Here is a 14,682-nt window from a genome sequence, read left to right as displayed (position 1 = left end):
GAAAAAAAAGACAAATTTTATGAACTAAATTAGGGAAATATAATTGTTTGCCCTTAACCAGTTAATACTTTTAAATGTTACAAACATAAGAACTTGACCAGCATTTATTGTCCACCTATAATTTCCCAGAGGGCAATTAAGAGTCAACCACATTGCTGTGGGTCTGGAGATACATGTAGGCCAAAGTAGGGACAGCAGTTTTCTCCCCTAAAGGACATGAGTAAACCTCATGAGTTTTTCCAACAATTAACAACAGTGTCATAGTCATCATTAGACCCCAGCACGTTAACTGGATTAATAGTCTATGAATAACATATTTAGCAGCACTCAACTTCAAAATTCATGATAAATTATTATCCCCAATATGTTATCTAAGGTGTGTCTGAGATTACACTCTTTAGAAAGTGTGATGGGATAATGTTACTAGAAAGCAAATGAGACAGTTACTGGAAGTGTGTGACATACGCATGACTTTCTATACGTTGTACAGAGATTTAACGTCATATGGTGATGACAGCTGCTAACTAAAATTATGTGTGCACAGGTCAGAGGAAGACGAGTGTGAAAATTTCATGGTTCACAAATGTCACTCATGGCAGTCTCAACCATATGGCAGAATATTCCTCATCATTAATCAGCCATTTTGTTTATTCTTCAGATGTGAAATATGCAGTGATTGGAATGAGGTTAGCCAGGTAGACCTCATAGAATCTGAGTTTCCTGACTGGGGCTGTTAACCTGGTCCAATCAGGGAGCCCTGGCTGACAGGTATAAACAGGAGTATCAGAAGTTCTGTTCACTCTTAGAATTGGCTCTGAGGGAGCTGGACCTGTATCTAGTACTATGCAAATGTAAATAAAGGGTAACTTGGTGATGGAAACTGGCCTTTGTGGAGTTATTTCAGGGGTAGAAAGAGAAACTAAGCTGCATTTGTCTTTAAGTTGCGGGTAAGCATTTCTGGCATCATGCTTTTATTGGGAAGCTTGACTTGTTCAATCCTGTCATCGATGACTGGGCCCAGTATTTTCTAGGCAAATAACTTTGGGGCAGATGAAAAGCAATGGGTAATTCTCCTGACAGTTTGTGGGCCTGTAGACTTTTCAGCTGTTAGGAGCCTAACATTTCCTGAGACATCAGATATTAAAAGCTTTCAAAGTTGATGGATTTAATTAGGGAATTCTACGACCCCAAGCCTCCTCTAATACTGAGATGCTTTCAGTTTTACTTGGCAGCTCAAGAACCAGGGGAATCCATGTTGGGATTTTTGACATGGTTAAGATGACTGGCAGAGGCATGTGATTTTGGTTTAGCCCTCAATGAGATGCTGAGAGACTGTTTGGTATGTGGGATTAAAGATGTAACCATGCAAAAGGGCTACTAGCTGAAGCCTAACTGGGCTTCAGACAGGCACAACAGGCTTTACCATTGGAAAATGCAGCAAGTGGAGCATATGAGTTACAGGGTATTCTAATGGAAGTGGGCGCCCTCGCCAGGCCGACAGAACTTGGGGAACACCACTTGAGTGAAGGCAATTGCATAGCCTCACTCAGGACATATCATTAGCAGAGGGACTCTAGTCAGCCCACAGCAAAACCCCAAAACAAAACCAAGCCCGAGCCAAACAGATAACATTTTCTCAGGATCCAGGCCAGCAAGCCATTGTAGCTGCTGCTGGTATGTTTCCAATAGTGTATGTTTCCCCAACTTTGGCTGAAGGAAGGTTTGGCAGTCATCTTTTGTGTAAGAAGGTTCCACCAATACTTTTAGGGAGGTAAATTTGTCATAGTGACAGACTACAAATCCCTGCCAGGGTTACTCAAAGAAGACAAGGCCTTGCCACCCATAGCTTCAAGTCAAATTCAGCAGTGGGCTCTCATTCTAAGAGAGTACAATTACAAGCTGGAACACCATCTGGGAGGTCAAGCAGCAAATGCAGATACCTTGATCTGCCTCCCACTGGTGGATACAACACCAGTGGTGCTGCCACTGGAAGAATCTGTTCTGGTTTTAAACTTTCTGGACACCCTTCTGGTCACTGCTGACAATATCAGATTGTGAAGGCAAAACGATCTTGTCCTGGCAAAACTAAAACAGCTGGTGGTGATGGGGAAAACAAAAGGGCCGTCAACTATGCAGGTCCTTTCAGGGGCTCAATGTTCTTAGTCATTGAGGATGCCCACTCAATGTGGTTGGGCTTGCATCAAGTTCATTTGTCAAACGCAGAGATGATGATAGAAAAGCTGCGAGCATCTTTTTGCGATATATGGACTGCCAGAAGTGTTGGTCACAGACAACCGACTATTATCTACTCACTGGGAATTTCAGTATTTCCTAAAGTCGAAAGGCATTTGGCATATAAGCACAGCTCCATACCATCTATCATCCAACGGTCTGCTGGAAAGAGTAGTCCAAAGGCAGGCTTGAGGAATCGACCTACAGCTTCACTCATGGTTCCCATTTGATTATAGGACCGCCCCTCATGCAAGTACAGGCAGTGCTCCAGCTGAGTTGCTAATGGGGCTAAACCTCCACAATTGATTAAATTCGAATTTCCCGCAATTGGGGTCTGAGGCGGGTGGGGGGGGTGGTGGAGAAAGTGTGAAACATCAGCTGGAACACCAATGCTAGACACAAGACTCCTCTACATCAGGAGCCAAAGTTTGGTGCTGAAACTACAGAAATAGCCCCTGCATGGGTAAGAGGCGTGATCAATGCGAGGCCATGTCCTGAGTTCAGGTCGATGAGGCGGTCCTGAACAAGCACGCGGAAAGTTGCAAACCCACAAATGGGGCAACAGCAAAACATATCCTGCCCCTCAGCACCACCAGAAAAGCTTTCAGAACCCATGGGTTCTCCCCCTCTGTCTAGCGTCAAAGAAACCTCAGAGTCCGAGATGAATACAGTGGATGTCGCAGACTCAATGCCTTTACTGCCTGAAGAAGAGAATGAATTTCTTCCAAGACACTCCGGGCACAAGAGGCGAGCTACTATCCAGGGCACTCTGTGCATATCAGAGGAACCGGACCCGGTGTGAAAACATCCCAGGACAGGCTACAAGATAAAGAATAGGATTATGTCCCCGGACTTAGAGGGGAACGAACTAAATGACTGTAACGAGGTGGACCTCATAAAATATGAGTTCCCTTATTGAGGCTGTTAGTCTGCTCCAATCAGGGAGCCCTGGCTGACAGATATAAACAGGAGAGTCAGAGGTTCTGTTCCCTCTGAGAGCTGGCTCTGAGGGAGCTGGATCACTGTCAAGAACTATGCACGTGTAAATGAAAGGTGACTTGGAGACGGGGTACCGGCCTTTGTGGAGTTCTTTCAAAATGCTTTAGCAGTACTTAACTTCAACATGCTGAGGTCATGGCCATTGTTGTTCCACGTTATTTCACACCCAAATCATAATTTCTGCTCTTTAATTGTCAAAAGAATTGAATTACCATCCCTGCCAAAAATGGAATCATGAACTATGCTCACAAAATAACTTTGGATTCAGGCCTCCAGTAGTCTTTATGGAGTGAGCTGGCTTCATGAATGTGCCTTCGTAGTTATTTTGTGAATGAATCATGAAGAACTCTCTGGAGCCTACTCTTCCGTTGGGCTTTGTTGTGCCTGACTCAGTGGTCTTAAGGATGTTAGCAAGGTGATACCATTCTTTGCCCCAACACTGTTCTCAATTTACCTCAGTGTAATGCTTCACCTCACCACCAACAAGCTCCCAGCTGGAACGGAGCTAATTTACAGGCCCTGTGGGAAATTATTCAACCTCCCCTACCTTCAAGCCAAAACCAACATCACCCCAACCAGTGTCATCGAGCTGCAGTACCCAGATGATGCTTGCATATTTGCAGTCTCGAAGGATGTGCCCCAGGCCACCATCAGCATCTTTACAGAGACATATGAGAGCATGGGTCTCACTCTGAACAACTGCAAGATGTGGGTCCTTTATCAACCTGGCCTGGCATTGTGGAGCAAAGCCCCCATCATCAAGGTGCACGGGGAGGCCTTAGAGAACGTTGACCACTTCCAATACCTCGGAAGTGTCCTGTCGGCCAAAGCAGCTACTAATAAAGACATCCAACATTGCCTCCAATGTGCTAGCTCAGCCTTCAGCTGCCTGAGGAAAAGGGTGTTTGTGAACAACAACATCAGATCCAACCAAAAATCATAGTGTTCTCGCCCTCCTATATAGCTCTGACACGTGGACTGTCTACAGCAGACACCTCCCAGGCACTGGAGCGGTACACCAACACTGCCTGCACAAGATCCTGCGAATCCGCTGGGAAAAAGATGCACCAACATCAGCGTCCTCGACCAGGCCAACATTCTCAGCATTGAGGCACTGAGCACCTTGATGGGCTGGGCACCTTGTCCACATGGTCGACACGAGACTCCCCAAGCAGGTGCTCTACTTCCAGCTTTGAAACGGCAGGCAGGCCCCAGGTGGACAGAGGAAGTGCATCAGTGATACCCTCAAGGCCTCACTGGTGGAGTGTAGCATTTCCACAGAAATCTGGGAATCTCTGGCCCAACACCATCCAAAGTGGAGGACCAGCATTCAGGAAGGCGTCAAACACCTCGAGACTTGCCATCGGGAAAAAAACAAACACCAATGCCCCAACCACTCCTTCCCGGGGAAAAGACCTTTGTCTGTTTACCTCATCCATGCCCCTCATGATTTTATAAACCTCTATAAGGTCATCCCCTCAGTCTCCAATGCTCCAAGGAAAATAGCCCCAGCCTATTCAGCCTCTCCCTATTGCTCAAATCTTCCACCCTGGCAACATGCTTGTAGATCTTTACTGAACCCTTTCAAGTTTTCATAACCTTCTTCCTACAGCAGGGAGACCAATATTGCATGCAGTATTCCAATAGTGGCCTAACCAATGTCCTGTACAGCCACAACAAGACCTCCCAATTCCTATATTCAATGTCCTGACCGATAAAGGCAAGTATACCAAACACCTTCTTCACTAACCCCTAACTACCAGCAACTCTATTTTCAGGGAATTATGAACCTGCACCTCAAGGTCTCTTTGTTCAGCAACACTCCCCAGGATCTTACCATTAAGTGTATAACTCCTGCCCTGATTTGCCTTCCCAAAATGCAGCACCTCACATTGATCTAAATTAAACTCCATCTATCGCTCCTCAGCCCATTGGCCCATCTGATCAAGATTCCATTGTACTCCTCTGAGGTAACCTTCTTCACTGTCCACTACACCTCCCCACTTAGTGTCATCTGCAAACTTGCCATCCATACCTCCTTTGTTCACATCAAAATAATTTATATAAATGACAAAAAGCAGTGGACCCAGCACAGATCCTTATGGGATACTGCTGGTAAGAGGGGTCCAGTCTGAAAAGCAACCCTCTACCACCTCCCTCTGTCTTCCACCTCAAGTCAGTTCTAAATCCAAATAGTTGGTTCTCCCTCAATTCCATGTGACCTAAACTTGCCAACCAGTCTACAATGAGGAACCTTGTCAAACACCTTACCAAAGTCCATATAGATCATATCTACCGCTCTGCCCTCATCAATCGTTTGTTACTTCTTCAAAAAATTCAATCAAGTTAGTGACACATGATCCCCCAAGTACAAAGCAATTTTGACTATTCCTAATCAGTCCTTGTCTTTCCAAATACATGTAAATCCTGTCCCTCAGGATTCCCTCCAACAACTTGCCCACCGCCGATATCAGGCTCATCGGTCTATAGCTCCCTGGCTTTTCCTCACCACCTTTCTTAAATAGCGGCCGTCCTCCAGTCTTCTAGCACCTCGCCTGTGGCTATCAATGATACAAATATCTCAACAAGGGGCCTAACAAACACTCAACTTCGGAATAATGGGATACATGTCATAGAATCATAAAATCCCCAAAGCATAGGGACAGGCCGTTCAGCCCAGCAAGTTCACACTGACCTTCCGAACAGCATCCCACTAGACTGATCCCCCTACCTTATCCATGTAGTCTTGCATTTCTTGTGGCTAATGCACCTAACCTACACTTCCCTGAACACTATGGGCAATTTAGTATGGCCAATCCATCTAACTTGCACATCTTTGGACTGTAGAAGAAAACCGGAGCACCTGGCAGAAACCCACATAGACACACAGGGAGAATGTGCAAACTCCACACAGACAGCTGCCTGAGGTTGGAATCAAACCTGGGTCCCTGGCACTGTGAGGCAACAGTGCTAACCACTGAGCCACTGTGCCACCCTTGTATAGGAATTCCCATGTGATCTGCTGCTTGTCTAAATTGTCTTATCACAACAAGGTTTTGAGTGGACATCAAAATCTAATCTTGGGCGAAGGAAAAGAAATGGAGAATGAGACAGTCAGACTGTCAACATCTTAGTCACCCCAATGACATTCTAGTGGTGATAGTTGAGACGAGAATTTAGTTTTTTGCTTTCTCAGCTAGCAATTAGTGCTTAGTGAGGGAAATTCAAAGAGAGGAAATGGAAAATCAGTGCAATTACACTTTGAAATGAAACACTCACAAAGGATGTGTAATTGCAGGCAGCTTTCTTTGAATAGAATGATTTACCTACATTACTATTGTAATATAAGATAAAATATATAAGAACCACCACCCTGACTTGGAAATATATTGCCATTCCTTCACTGACGCTGTGTTAAAATCCTAGAATTCCCTCCTTAATGGCATTGTGGGTGTATCTGTAAAAATTGGACTGCAGTGGTTCAAGAAGGCAGCTCCCCACAACAAAGTCAACAAGGGATTGGCCACAAATGCAGGCCTAGCCAGTGATGCAAGCTTCTCATGAAAGAATTTTTAAAAAGCATTAAAAGCAGCATCAATTTCCATTTATACAGTTTCTTTAACTCAGTGAAACATCCAAACGCTGTTCATATAAGCATCATCAGACAACTGACATACGCCAAAGCAGAAGACGTTTGGGCAGGTGACTAAAAGCTTGTTCAATGAAGCCTGGAAATCTGAAAAGAACACAAGAAGCGATGAAGAAACTCAGCAGGTCTGGCAGCATCTGTACAGAAAGAAACAGAGCTAACCAAGGTTCTAAAGAAGAGTCATTTGGTCGTAAATATCAGACTTGAAACATTAACTCTGTTTCTCTCTCTATAAATGCTGCCAGACCGGCTGAGTTTCTCCAGTACTTTCTGTGTTTGTTTCGGTGAAGCCCTACCATAACATAAAAGTGTTAAAAATTTGTTCCAATATTTTTCTTTGCAAAATTACCACAGAATACTGAGCAGCATTGTCACAATTTTCTAAAATTAAGAGGTGATAAATTGTAGATTTTAAGACAGTTTGCTTTCTCACCTCCTTGTCTTTCTCGATCTCAAGTCCATTCTCCATGAGATTCTTCTCAAACTCCTCTCTGCGGGCTCTCCTTTCCTCTTCCACAGATTCGTGAGGGTTGCCAACATCCAGCACAACTTCTTGCAGAGGACCTCGTAATTGTTTGTAGGCTTTGTTTGTTGCAGTGCCATTTGGGACAATGGCTTCAGAACTCTGAGGGGTGGACTGAGAAGCAAGCTTTCTGTTTTGATAAACTAAAACATAGTCTATTTTCCTCTTCCCATCACTGAAATACAAGCCTTTCTTAGTGTCTCCCTCTTCATTGCCTTCAAAGTAGTTGTTAATAAGCTAAGGAAAAACAAAAAAGAGAAAGGACAAAGGGTGTTGAGTTGTCTAAACTAGCGCTTCCCATTTTTATAATTGTTACAGTGTAATATATTACAAAATCTAAGCCAACCAACATCATGACAGATTATGGTCTTATTAATGTTGCACTTTACTTCACATGGAAAACTTTTCCAAAACTATGTTTCAGCAACCATAACATCTATTCTACAGTCTGGGGAAGTTTTAGATCAGAAACATCCAATCTTATGGTTACAATCCATAAACATCTTTTCTTCGAGACAAGAGGATGAAATTGGGGCATTGGCAAGATGAAAAATGATTTGTAATGTGTTAGCCATTCGTCATAACCCAAATTGTTCACTAACATTGCTTATAGTAAAACTAAGTATGGGGGACATAACTTATCAGACTGGAAAGGCATTTGTATGTTTTTGTGCCATCCAATTAATTTCTGCAATCAAACTGGACTACAGATGTAGTTCAAATGTTATTTATATTATTCTCCACAAAAAATGTTGATTGTTCAATTTAGTCCTTAGTAACAGTGAATATCAAATACACTCAAAAAGAGCCAAACAAGGAATATGTAAAGGTAGAGACAGAGCTGTGACTTGCCTAACCTGAAATTATTAAAGCCTATGCTTTGCTGAGATACTCACTGGATGACCAACAGGAATCACAAGATCCATGAGTCAGGTTGTAAAACCAACTTTAAGGTTGTTGGCACAGTAAGTTTCAGGATCTTTTATTTGGCAAAGGCAAATAAAAGGCAATAACTCTTCACTTATTTCCAGTTATCTTTGTTGCACCATTGCAAAGTAACTGATGCGTTTTTTTGTTCACTGTGCTCATGGTGCAAAAAATGAGCAAAGTAGTAAGCACCCAAGGATACAAGGAGCCAACCATTAAAGATAGTTTTATTCTGGCTTACGTGCTCCATGTGGGTGTTGAGCCCCACTTACTGTTGAGTCAAGGGGATGCAATCTTCTAGTGAGGGTCACCATGACAAGCCTGGTAGCAAGCCATTGTTTTAGTCAGCTTCACACATGCAATACTTACCAGTGGGTTTTCTAGCTCCTCCTTACTGTGTGATGCTGAGGTCACATTGGCTGAAGCACCACTGGCCAAGCTGAAATTTGCCCGTGGTGAACATCGTGGAACTGTAAGATTTTTCTCAAACTCTTTTGTTCTAGCCCTTGTTGTTGCTTCTCTGGGCTCTTGATATGCATGGTGTGAAAGGATTATAGGTGTACCTGCCAGTAAGAAAATACAAATAACTCTTTAAAAAAAAATTCCACTTGCAACATTTTTGTGGAGAAACAATCTATTACATAGAGCACAAGCTTTTACATTTTCTGTCTATCAACTTTATTACACCTCACATACTTTAGCAGATCAAATATTTTGTATGGACTAAGTTACTCAAATGTAAGATCGGACAGGTTTAGAAAGAAACTATTTTTAAAATTAGGTTATTTCTTCAATTAAGAATACAAAATAGGTTACATAAAATCTGAAAATGTTCGAGAACAGGTATTTCTTTCTGCATTATGGGGGAGGCAATGGTCTAGTGGTATTATCTTGGACTGTTAATCCAGAGACCCAGATAAAGTTCTGGAGACCCACATTCAAATCCCATCATGGCAGATGGTGGAATTTGACTTCAATAAAATATCTGGAATTAAGAATCTAATGATGACCATGAATCCATTGTCAATTGTTGGAAAAACCCATCTGGTTCACTAATGTTCTTTAGGGAAGGAAATTGCCATCCTTACCTGGTCTGGCCTACATGTGATTCCAGACCCACAGCCAATGTGGTTGACTCTGAGCTGCCCTCTGGGCAATTAGGGATGGGCAATAAATGCTGCCTAGCCAGTGACACCTTGATCCCGTTAATGAATAAAGAATTCTCCACTACAAAGTTGAACCATAACATCTCAACCAATTCAACGTCCTTAATAATTATCTTTTCAATCAACTAATCTGTGTTTTAAAAGTCTTTGAAATTCTGCTTCTTTAACAACTTGTGCCAGGGGAATTCTTTTATAACTATCTCCCATACAAAGGTACTTCTGTCTAGGTGATCATGCTTTTGCATCTGAGCCAGAGCTTAAGAGTTTCAGTCACATTTTAGTGCAGTATACACGTAACGTTTCAAGGCTGAAGAGCCATCTTTCAGGTAGAGTGCTACCTAAATATCCTCTCTACAATCACAGATGGATATCAAAGATCCCATAAAACTACATGAACTAGAGCAAGTACATGTACTTGCTGTATTAAGCAACATTGGTCCAACTGTCAGCACTCACACCTCCAAGTTACAAGGTTCTAGGTTCAAGCCCCAGACCAAGACATAAGCACAGAAACCATACTTCACATCCTGGGACAATCTAGGACAAGGGGGCATGATCTCAGAGTATGGGGTCGCCCATTTAAGACAGATGCGAGCAGGAATTTCTCTCAGCAAGTCAGTCTATCTAATTCTTCACTGCAGATAGCTGTCAAAGCTGGGTTGTGAGGTATCTCCAAGGTTGAGGTAGTCAGATTTTAAATCAGTAAGAGAATCAAGGGTTATGGGGAAAAGACAGGAAAGTGAAATTGAGAATCATCAGATCAGCCACGATCTTGAATGACAAAGCAGACTTGATGGGCTAAATGGTCTACTTCTGCCCTTATGTCTTTATGCTCTTATGGCTGTCTGTCCAGGGTGGCACCATCAGAGACGCTGCCTTTAAATGGCATAGGCCTCATCTGCCAGATTCCCTGTCACTACTTCATAGAGGTGCAATATGGCCAATATTTATTCCTCAATCATCATAACAAAAATACCCAGATTATCTGGTCTATCATCACATTCTTATTTGCACGAGTTTGCTGTGGGATAATTCATTGCCACATTTCCTACGTTACAATGCTGTGTAGTGGTGATCTGATTATTCTCTCTCCTCCTCAGTTGTTTGTTGATTTTTACGTTGACAGAACAATCGTCAATGTGACAGGAGGAAAGAACATTGTCCTCCACGTGTGCTTAAATGAAATATCCTTCTTCCTGAAGGATCCTCTACCTGTAAAGCAGCTGTCTCTTAAGGTTCTAGCTTTTCCCCCATCATCACCAAAGAATCATTGGTTCAGTCACTGGCCAGGGCTCATGACCCTGAGCATGTGGAACACTTACCTAAGCCTGGGGCATCTGGTGAAGGGTCTGATGTGTTTCCTGATATTTCAAACAGCCCTGCTGCCCATAAGAATGACAGCACTTCAAAAGTATTTTATTAACTGTAAAGTACTTTGACACTTCTATTGGTTACAAAAGCATGACATAAATGTAAATTTTTCTTCTTTTTATCCCAGAAGAAATGTTACCGTATCATTGCCGTGCCCTAAATTTCTTCACATGTCATCTTCAACAGTCGATGTGATATACAGACCCTTTACTATGGCAGCTTCAAATGCCCCAAATGAAAATCAATCCAATCATTCCAACTTTAATACACAGCATGACGGCTCTGCGTTGTTTAATTAAAGTATTTTCCACATGAAGAGCAGTTAATTATTTGAAGCTTCTCAGTCATTCTTCAATATAGGACATATACAACCTAAGAAACATTTTCTCATAACTATTCTTTTTCATTTTTTTCTTCTTTTATGGGCTGAGGGCATCACTGACTAGGCAGCATTTATTGCCCATCCCTAATTGCCCAGGGGGCAGTTCAGAGTCAACCACATTGCTGTGGGTCTGGAGTCACATGTAGGCCAGACCAGGTAAGGATGGCAGTTTCCTTCCTTAAAGTACATTAGTGAACCAGATGGGCTTTTCCTGACAATTGACAATGGGTGCATGGTCATCATTAGACTCTTAATTCCAGATATTTTTATTTAATTCAAATTCCACCATCTGTTGTGGCGGGATTTGAACCCAGATTCCCAAACCGTTATCTGGGTCTCTGGATTAACAATCCAGCGATAACACCACTAAGCCATTGCCTCCTCTTCTCCTTTCCTTGTTGTTTTCACTACCTTGATATTTCCCCATCCAAGGGTGTTAGTTTATTGGTGAGTTGTAGCTTCATTGTTGTAGGGTTCCCTCCTGAACACCATTAAATGTATATGTGACTAACAGAAGGAAACTATTAGATTACCCAACTGTAAAGGTAATAGAGATGAACCTAGTCATGTTTTACATTCTCAAGCATGCCTAGATGCCTGTATATAACACAGGATGAAGAGAGAGAATAAAGCAAGACAAAGAGGCTGAAACAAACAAAAACAGAAATTGCTGAAGACACTCAGCAGGTTGCAGTATCCATGGAGAAAAGCAGAATTACCATTTCGCTCTGAAGAAGGGTCACTGGACTTGAAAAGTTAACTCTGTTCTCTCCTGACAGACACTGCCAGACCTATTGAGTTTCTCCAATAATTTCTGTTTTTGTTTGTATCATGAGAGTGAAACCTGCTCAATATTCTTTTCCCAAAACCAGGGTGATGAATGGCCCCTTCTAGCACTCCTACTGAAATTAGCTAACTCAGCACAGATTGAGGATCAAGGCAGAGTCATTCCTGCACCATGTAGCTCAGTTACAAGCTACATTGGAAAACAGTGGCATTGGAGAGGAGAGACAGTAATTTCCAGCGTTCTGCTATAATGTTGCTGCTGCAGTCTTGGAGCAGGCAATGTGAAAGGATTACAAGGCTATCTGCTTGCTGAAGGATTAAAAAGATCTTTTTATAGTCTTGTCCTTTACCACATGCATTTAACGAAAGCACAATAGTGTGTAATGTTCCTCATTATCAAGTCTATTGTAAGCAATTCAAAACAGCAAAAGAAACCAGATAAGAAATCTAAACATCTTTGGGATATAAGCTCTTTGTAAATCAGATGAGAATTATATTGCAATAAATTTGACTAGACATGGGAACTAAAAGGATAACATAATTGCACCTACCATTCAGTGTAAACTAAGTGAATCACAAAGTAAAACATTGAAACAAGCATTCTAAATGGAGATGGGGGATGGGGGGAAAGAGATGGTACGTGGGGTCAGTGTTTGCTTTGCCTCTGTGTCCTGGATCAGGGTCCAGTCCACCTTGAAAAGATGGAAGTCTCTTTTTGTCCTTTACTAAAAGAGTTTGAAGAGTATCTGTCAGTTTGATAGACTTTTCTTTAAATGGTGCAAATGCTTATTACTGATGCATTTGCAAATTGTCATGTTCAGTTTATTTAAAGTCCTAAAAAGTTCCTTCTTTCTACTTGTACCAAGTGAAACTCCAGACTTCATGTTCCACCACTGATGTCAGGGGACAGGCCCAAAGGTGTATCTCCAATAAGTCAATCCATGTTTATATTTCAGCAATGGCACCAGGGATGGCAATGTGGCACCACCGCAGTGCCATGAATTGCTTCTTTATAGCAAAACTCTGAATCAACCCGTGATACCTTCTAAAGCCTAACATCCCTAATGTAGGAAACCCAGTGTGGTCCCACAGCCAGAAATGATGTTAATGAATAGATAATCTGCTCTAGCTGTTGCTTGAGGGATGAATATCGATCAAAAATACAACTGTTCATCTTCACATAATGCTATGGGATCAGTTATGTACACGCAAGGTGGTTGGTCTAATTTCTCATTGTGTTAGCAGTACTTCTAACAGTGCAACACTCCCCGTGAACTATGCTACAGGACTGGTCTGGTTGACTGGCTCACCTCTCTAAAGCACAGCTTAAACCCTCCCAGGTGAGAATGGTACCAAGCAAACCATGTCTGAAATGCAGCATCATTTATATTACAATTCAACCACTGATTTGGACAGTCAATTGTGTCACTAATGTGTCAACATCTCATCTGAACACACCTCAGGAAGATTCTCACATTCACTTTCTCTGCTTTCAATGTAAAATATTTTTAAAAATCATTTTTATGTCCAAAAAGGAAGAGGTAAGAAAATAAAAGTGCCTATTTTGAGACATCTCTACACATAACCTGGTGACTCAGTTAGCACTTTCGGCCATATGACGAGTGTAATGCAATCTAAAGCAAATAGCAGTTCATTCTCTGAACCAGCTCTCACACTTTATGAAGGTCCTGTCCCCTCACTTCATCCTAGCCTTACACAGTAATTACTCCCAAGCTGAGTCTCTCTCTCTCTCTCTCTATACATATATATATGGCTAGGGTTCCATATCATCTGCACATGGATGGATCATATAGATCCATATATAGACTGCCTATCTCTCTCACTGCCCCACAGTATGAATACCAGCCATGCAACTCATGCACTGAGATAATAAAAAGACAAAATTCAATGTGAAGTTTCCAAACTCGCCACTAAAAAGTAGGACGCTTCATCTGTAAACTCAGCATACTGTTCACCTTGTGATAATCCCGGGCAGTCAACCGATTAATTGCAAGTATTTTACAGGAGTCAGTTTGTGATTGGTGTTATACTAAAGAAAATAAGCATCAGGAATGGATTATTGCCATTCTGCAGCCCCCGAATGCAGCGAACCAGGTAAGATATTCGTAGATCTTTAGATGCATTCATTTGACAAGTCTGACCTGTATTAAAGGGGCAGAACTTCATTGAGAAATTTAAGAGGTCTTTTATGCATTCTATTAGCCTCCCTTAACTAGTTTTGACCAAGCGTTTATCAATTTCTGCAAACAACTATTCAGGTTGCTCGTTATCCCAAATGTTTTACCAGGTTTCCCGATCTCACAATCTCAACGCGCCCCCCAAAAACTAACCATCCTTCATGCTGGTGTCTTTGACATTGAATGAAAAGAGGACACTTACCTGGTGCTGGCCGGCCGTGATCTGCCATGTTGGCACAAGGGGCAGGGTGTGTGGAGTTGATCTGACAGGGGACTAATCTGTCTCACTGTGTATTTGTCTCTGTCTGTGTTGTCTGCACACCGGCTTAATCTGCGACAGGCTTTGCAAGCTGGTGGTGTGCCAGAGACAGAAACATAAATGGCAAACCTTCCTCTATATTCATCGCCCAAAATTAAGGCAACGCTAAAGGAGGTAATAGCAGCCCCAT

The 14,682-nt window shown here is 42.3% G+C and overlaps 1 protein-coding gene across 1 annotated transcript in view; it reads right to left on the bottom strand.

Moving 5' to 3' along the window:
- The window catches only part of LOC109930159 (anoctamin-2-like), a 101,259-nt gene extending 86,796 nt beyond the window's left edge, over nt 1-14,463 (bottom strand). Inside the window, exons 1-4 of the mRNA XM_020529700.2 lie at nt 14,436-14,463; nt 12,698-12,760; nt 8,700-8,893; nt 7,314-7,640 (exon numbers count right to left, since the gene is read on the bottom strand). Of these exons, the coding sequence (XP_020385289.1) occupies nt 7,314-7,640; nt 8,700-8,893; nt 12,698-12,760; nt 14,436-14,463 (612 nt within the window). The remainder of the gene's footprint in view (nt 1-7,313; nt 7,641-8,699; nt 8,894-12,697; nt 12,761-14,435) is intronic.
- Nucleotides 14,464-14,682: the final 219 nt, after the last annotated feature.

Source organism: Rhincodon typus, chromosome 22, assembly GCF_021869965.1.
Source record: "Rhincodon typus isolate 14 chromosome 22, sRhiTyp1.1, whole genome shotgun sequence".
Lineage (NCBI taxonomy): Eukaryota > Metazoa > Chordata > Chondrichthyes > Orectolobiformes > Rhincodontidae > Rhincodon > Rhincodon typus.
The sequence above is the reverse complement of the archived record's forward strand: the minus strand, read 5'-3'. Positions and strand labels throughout refer to the sequence as shown.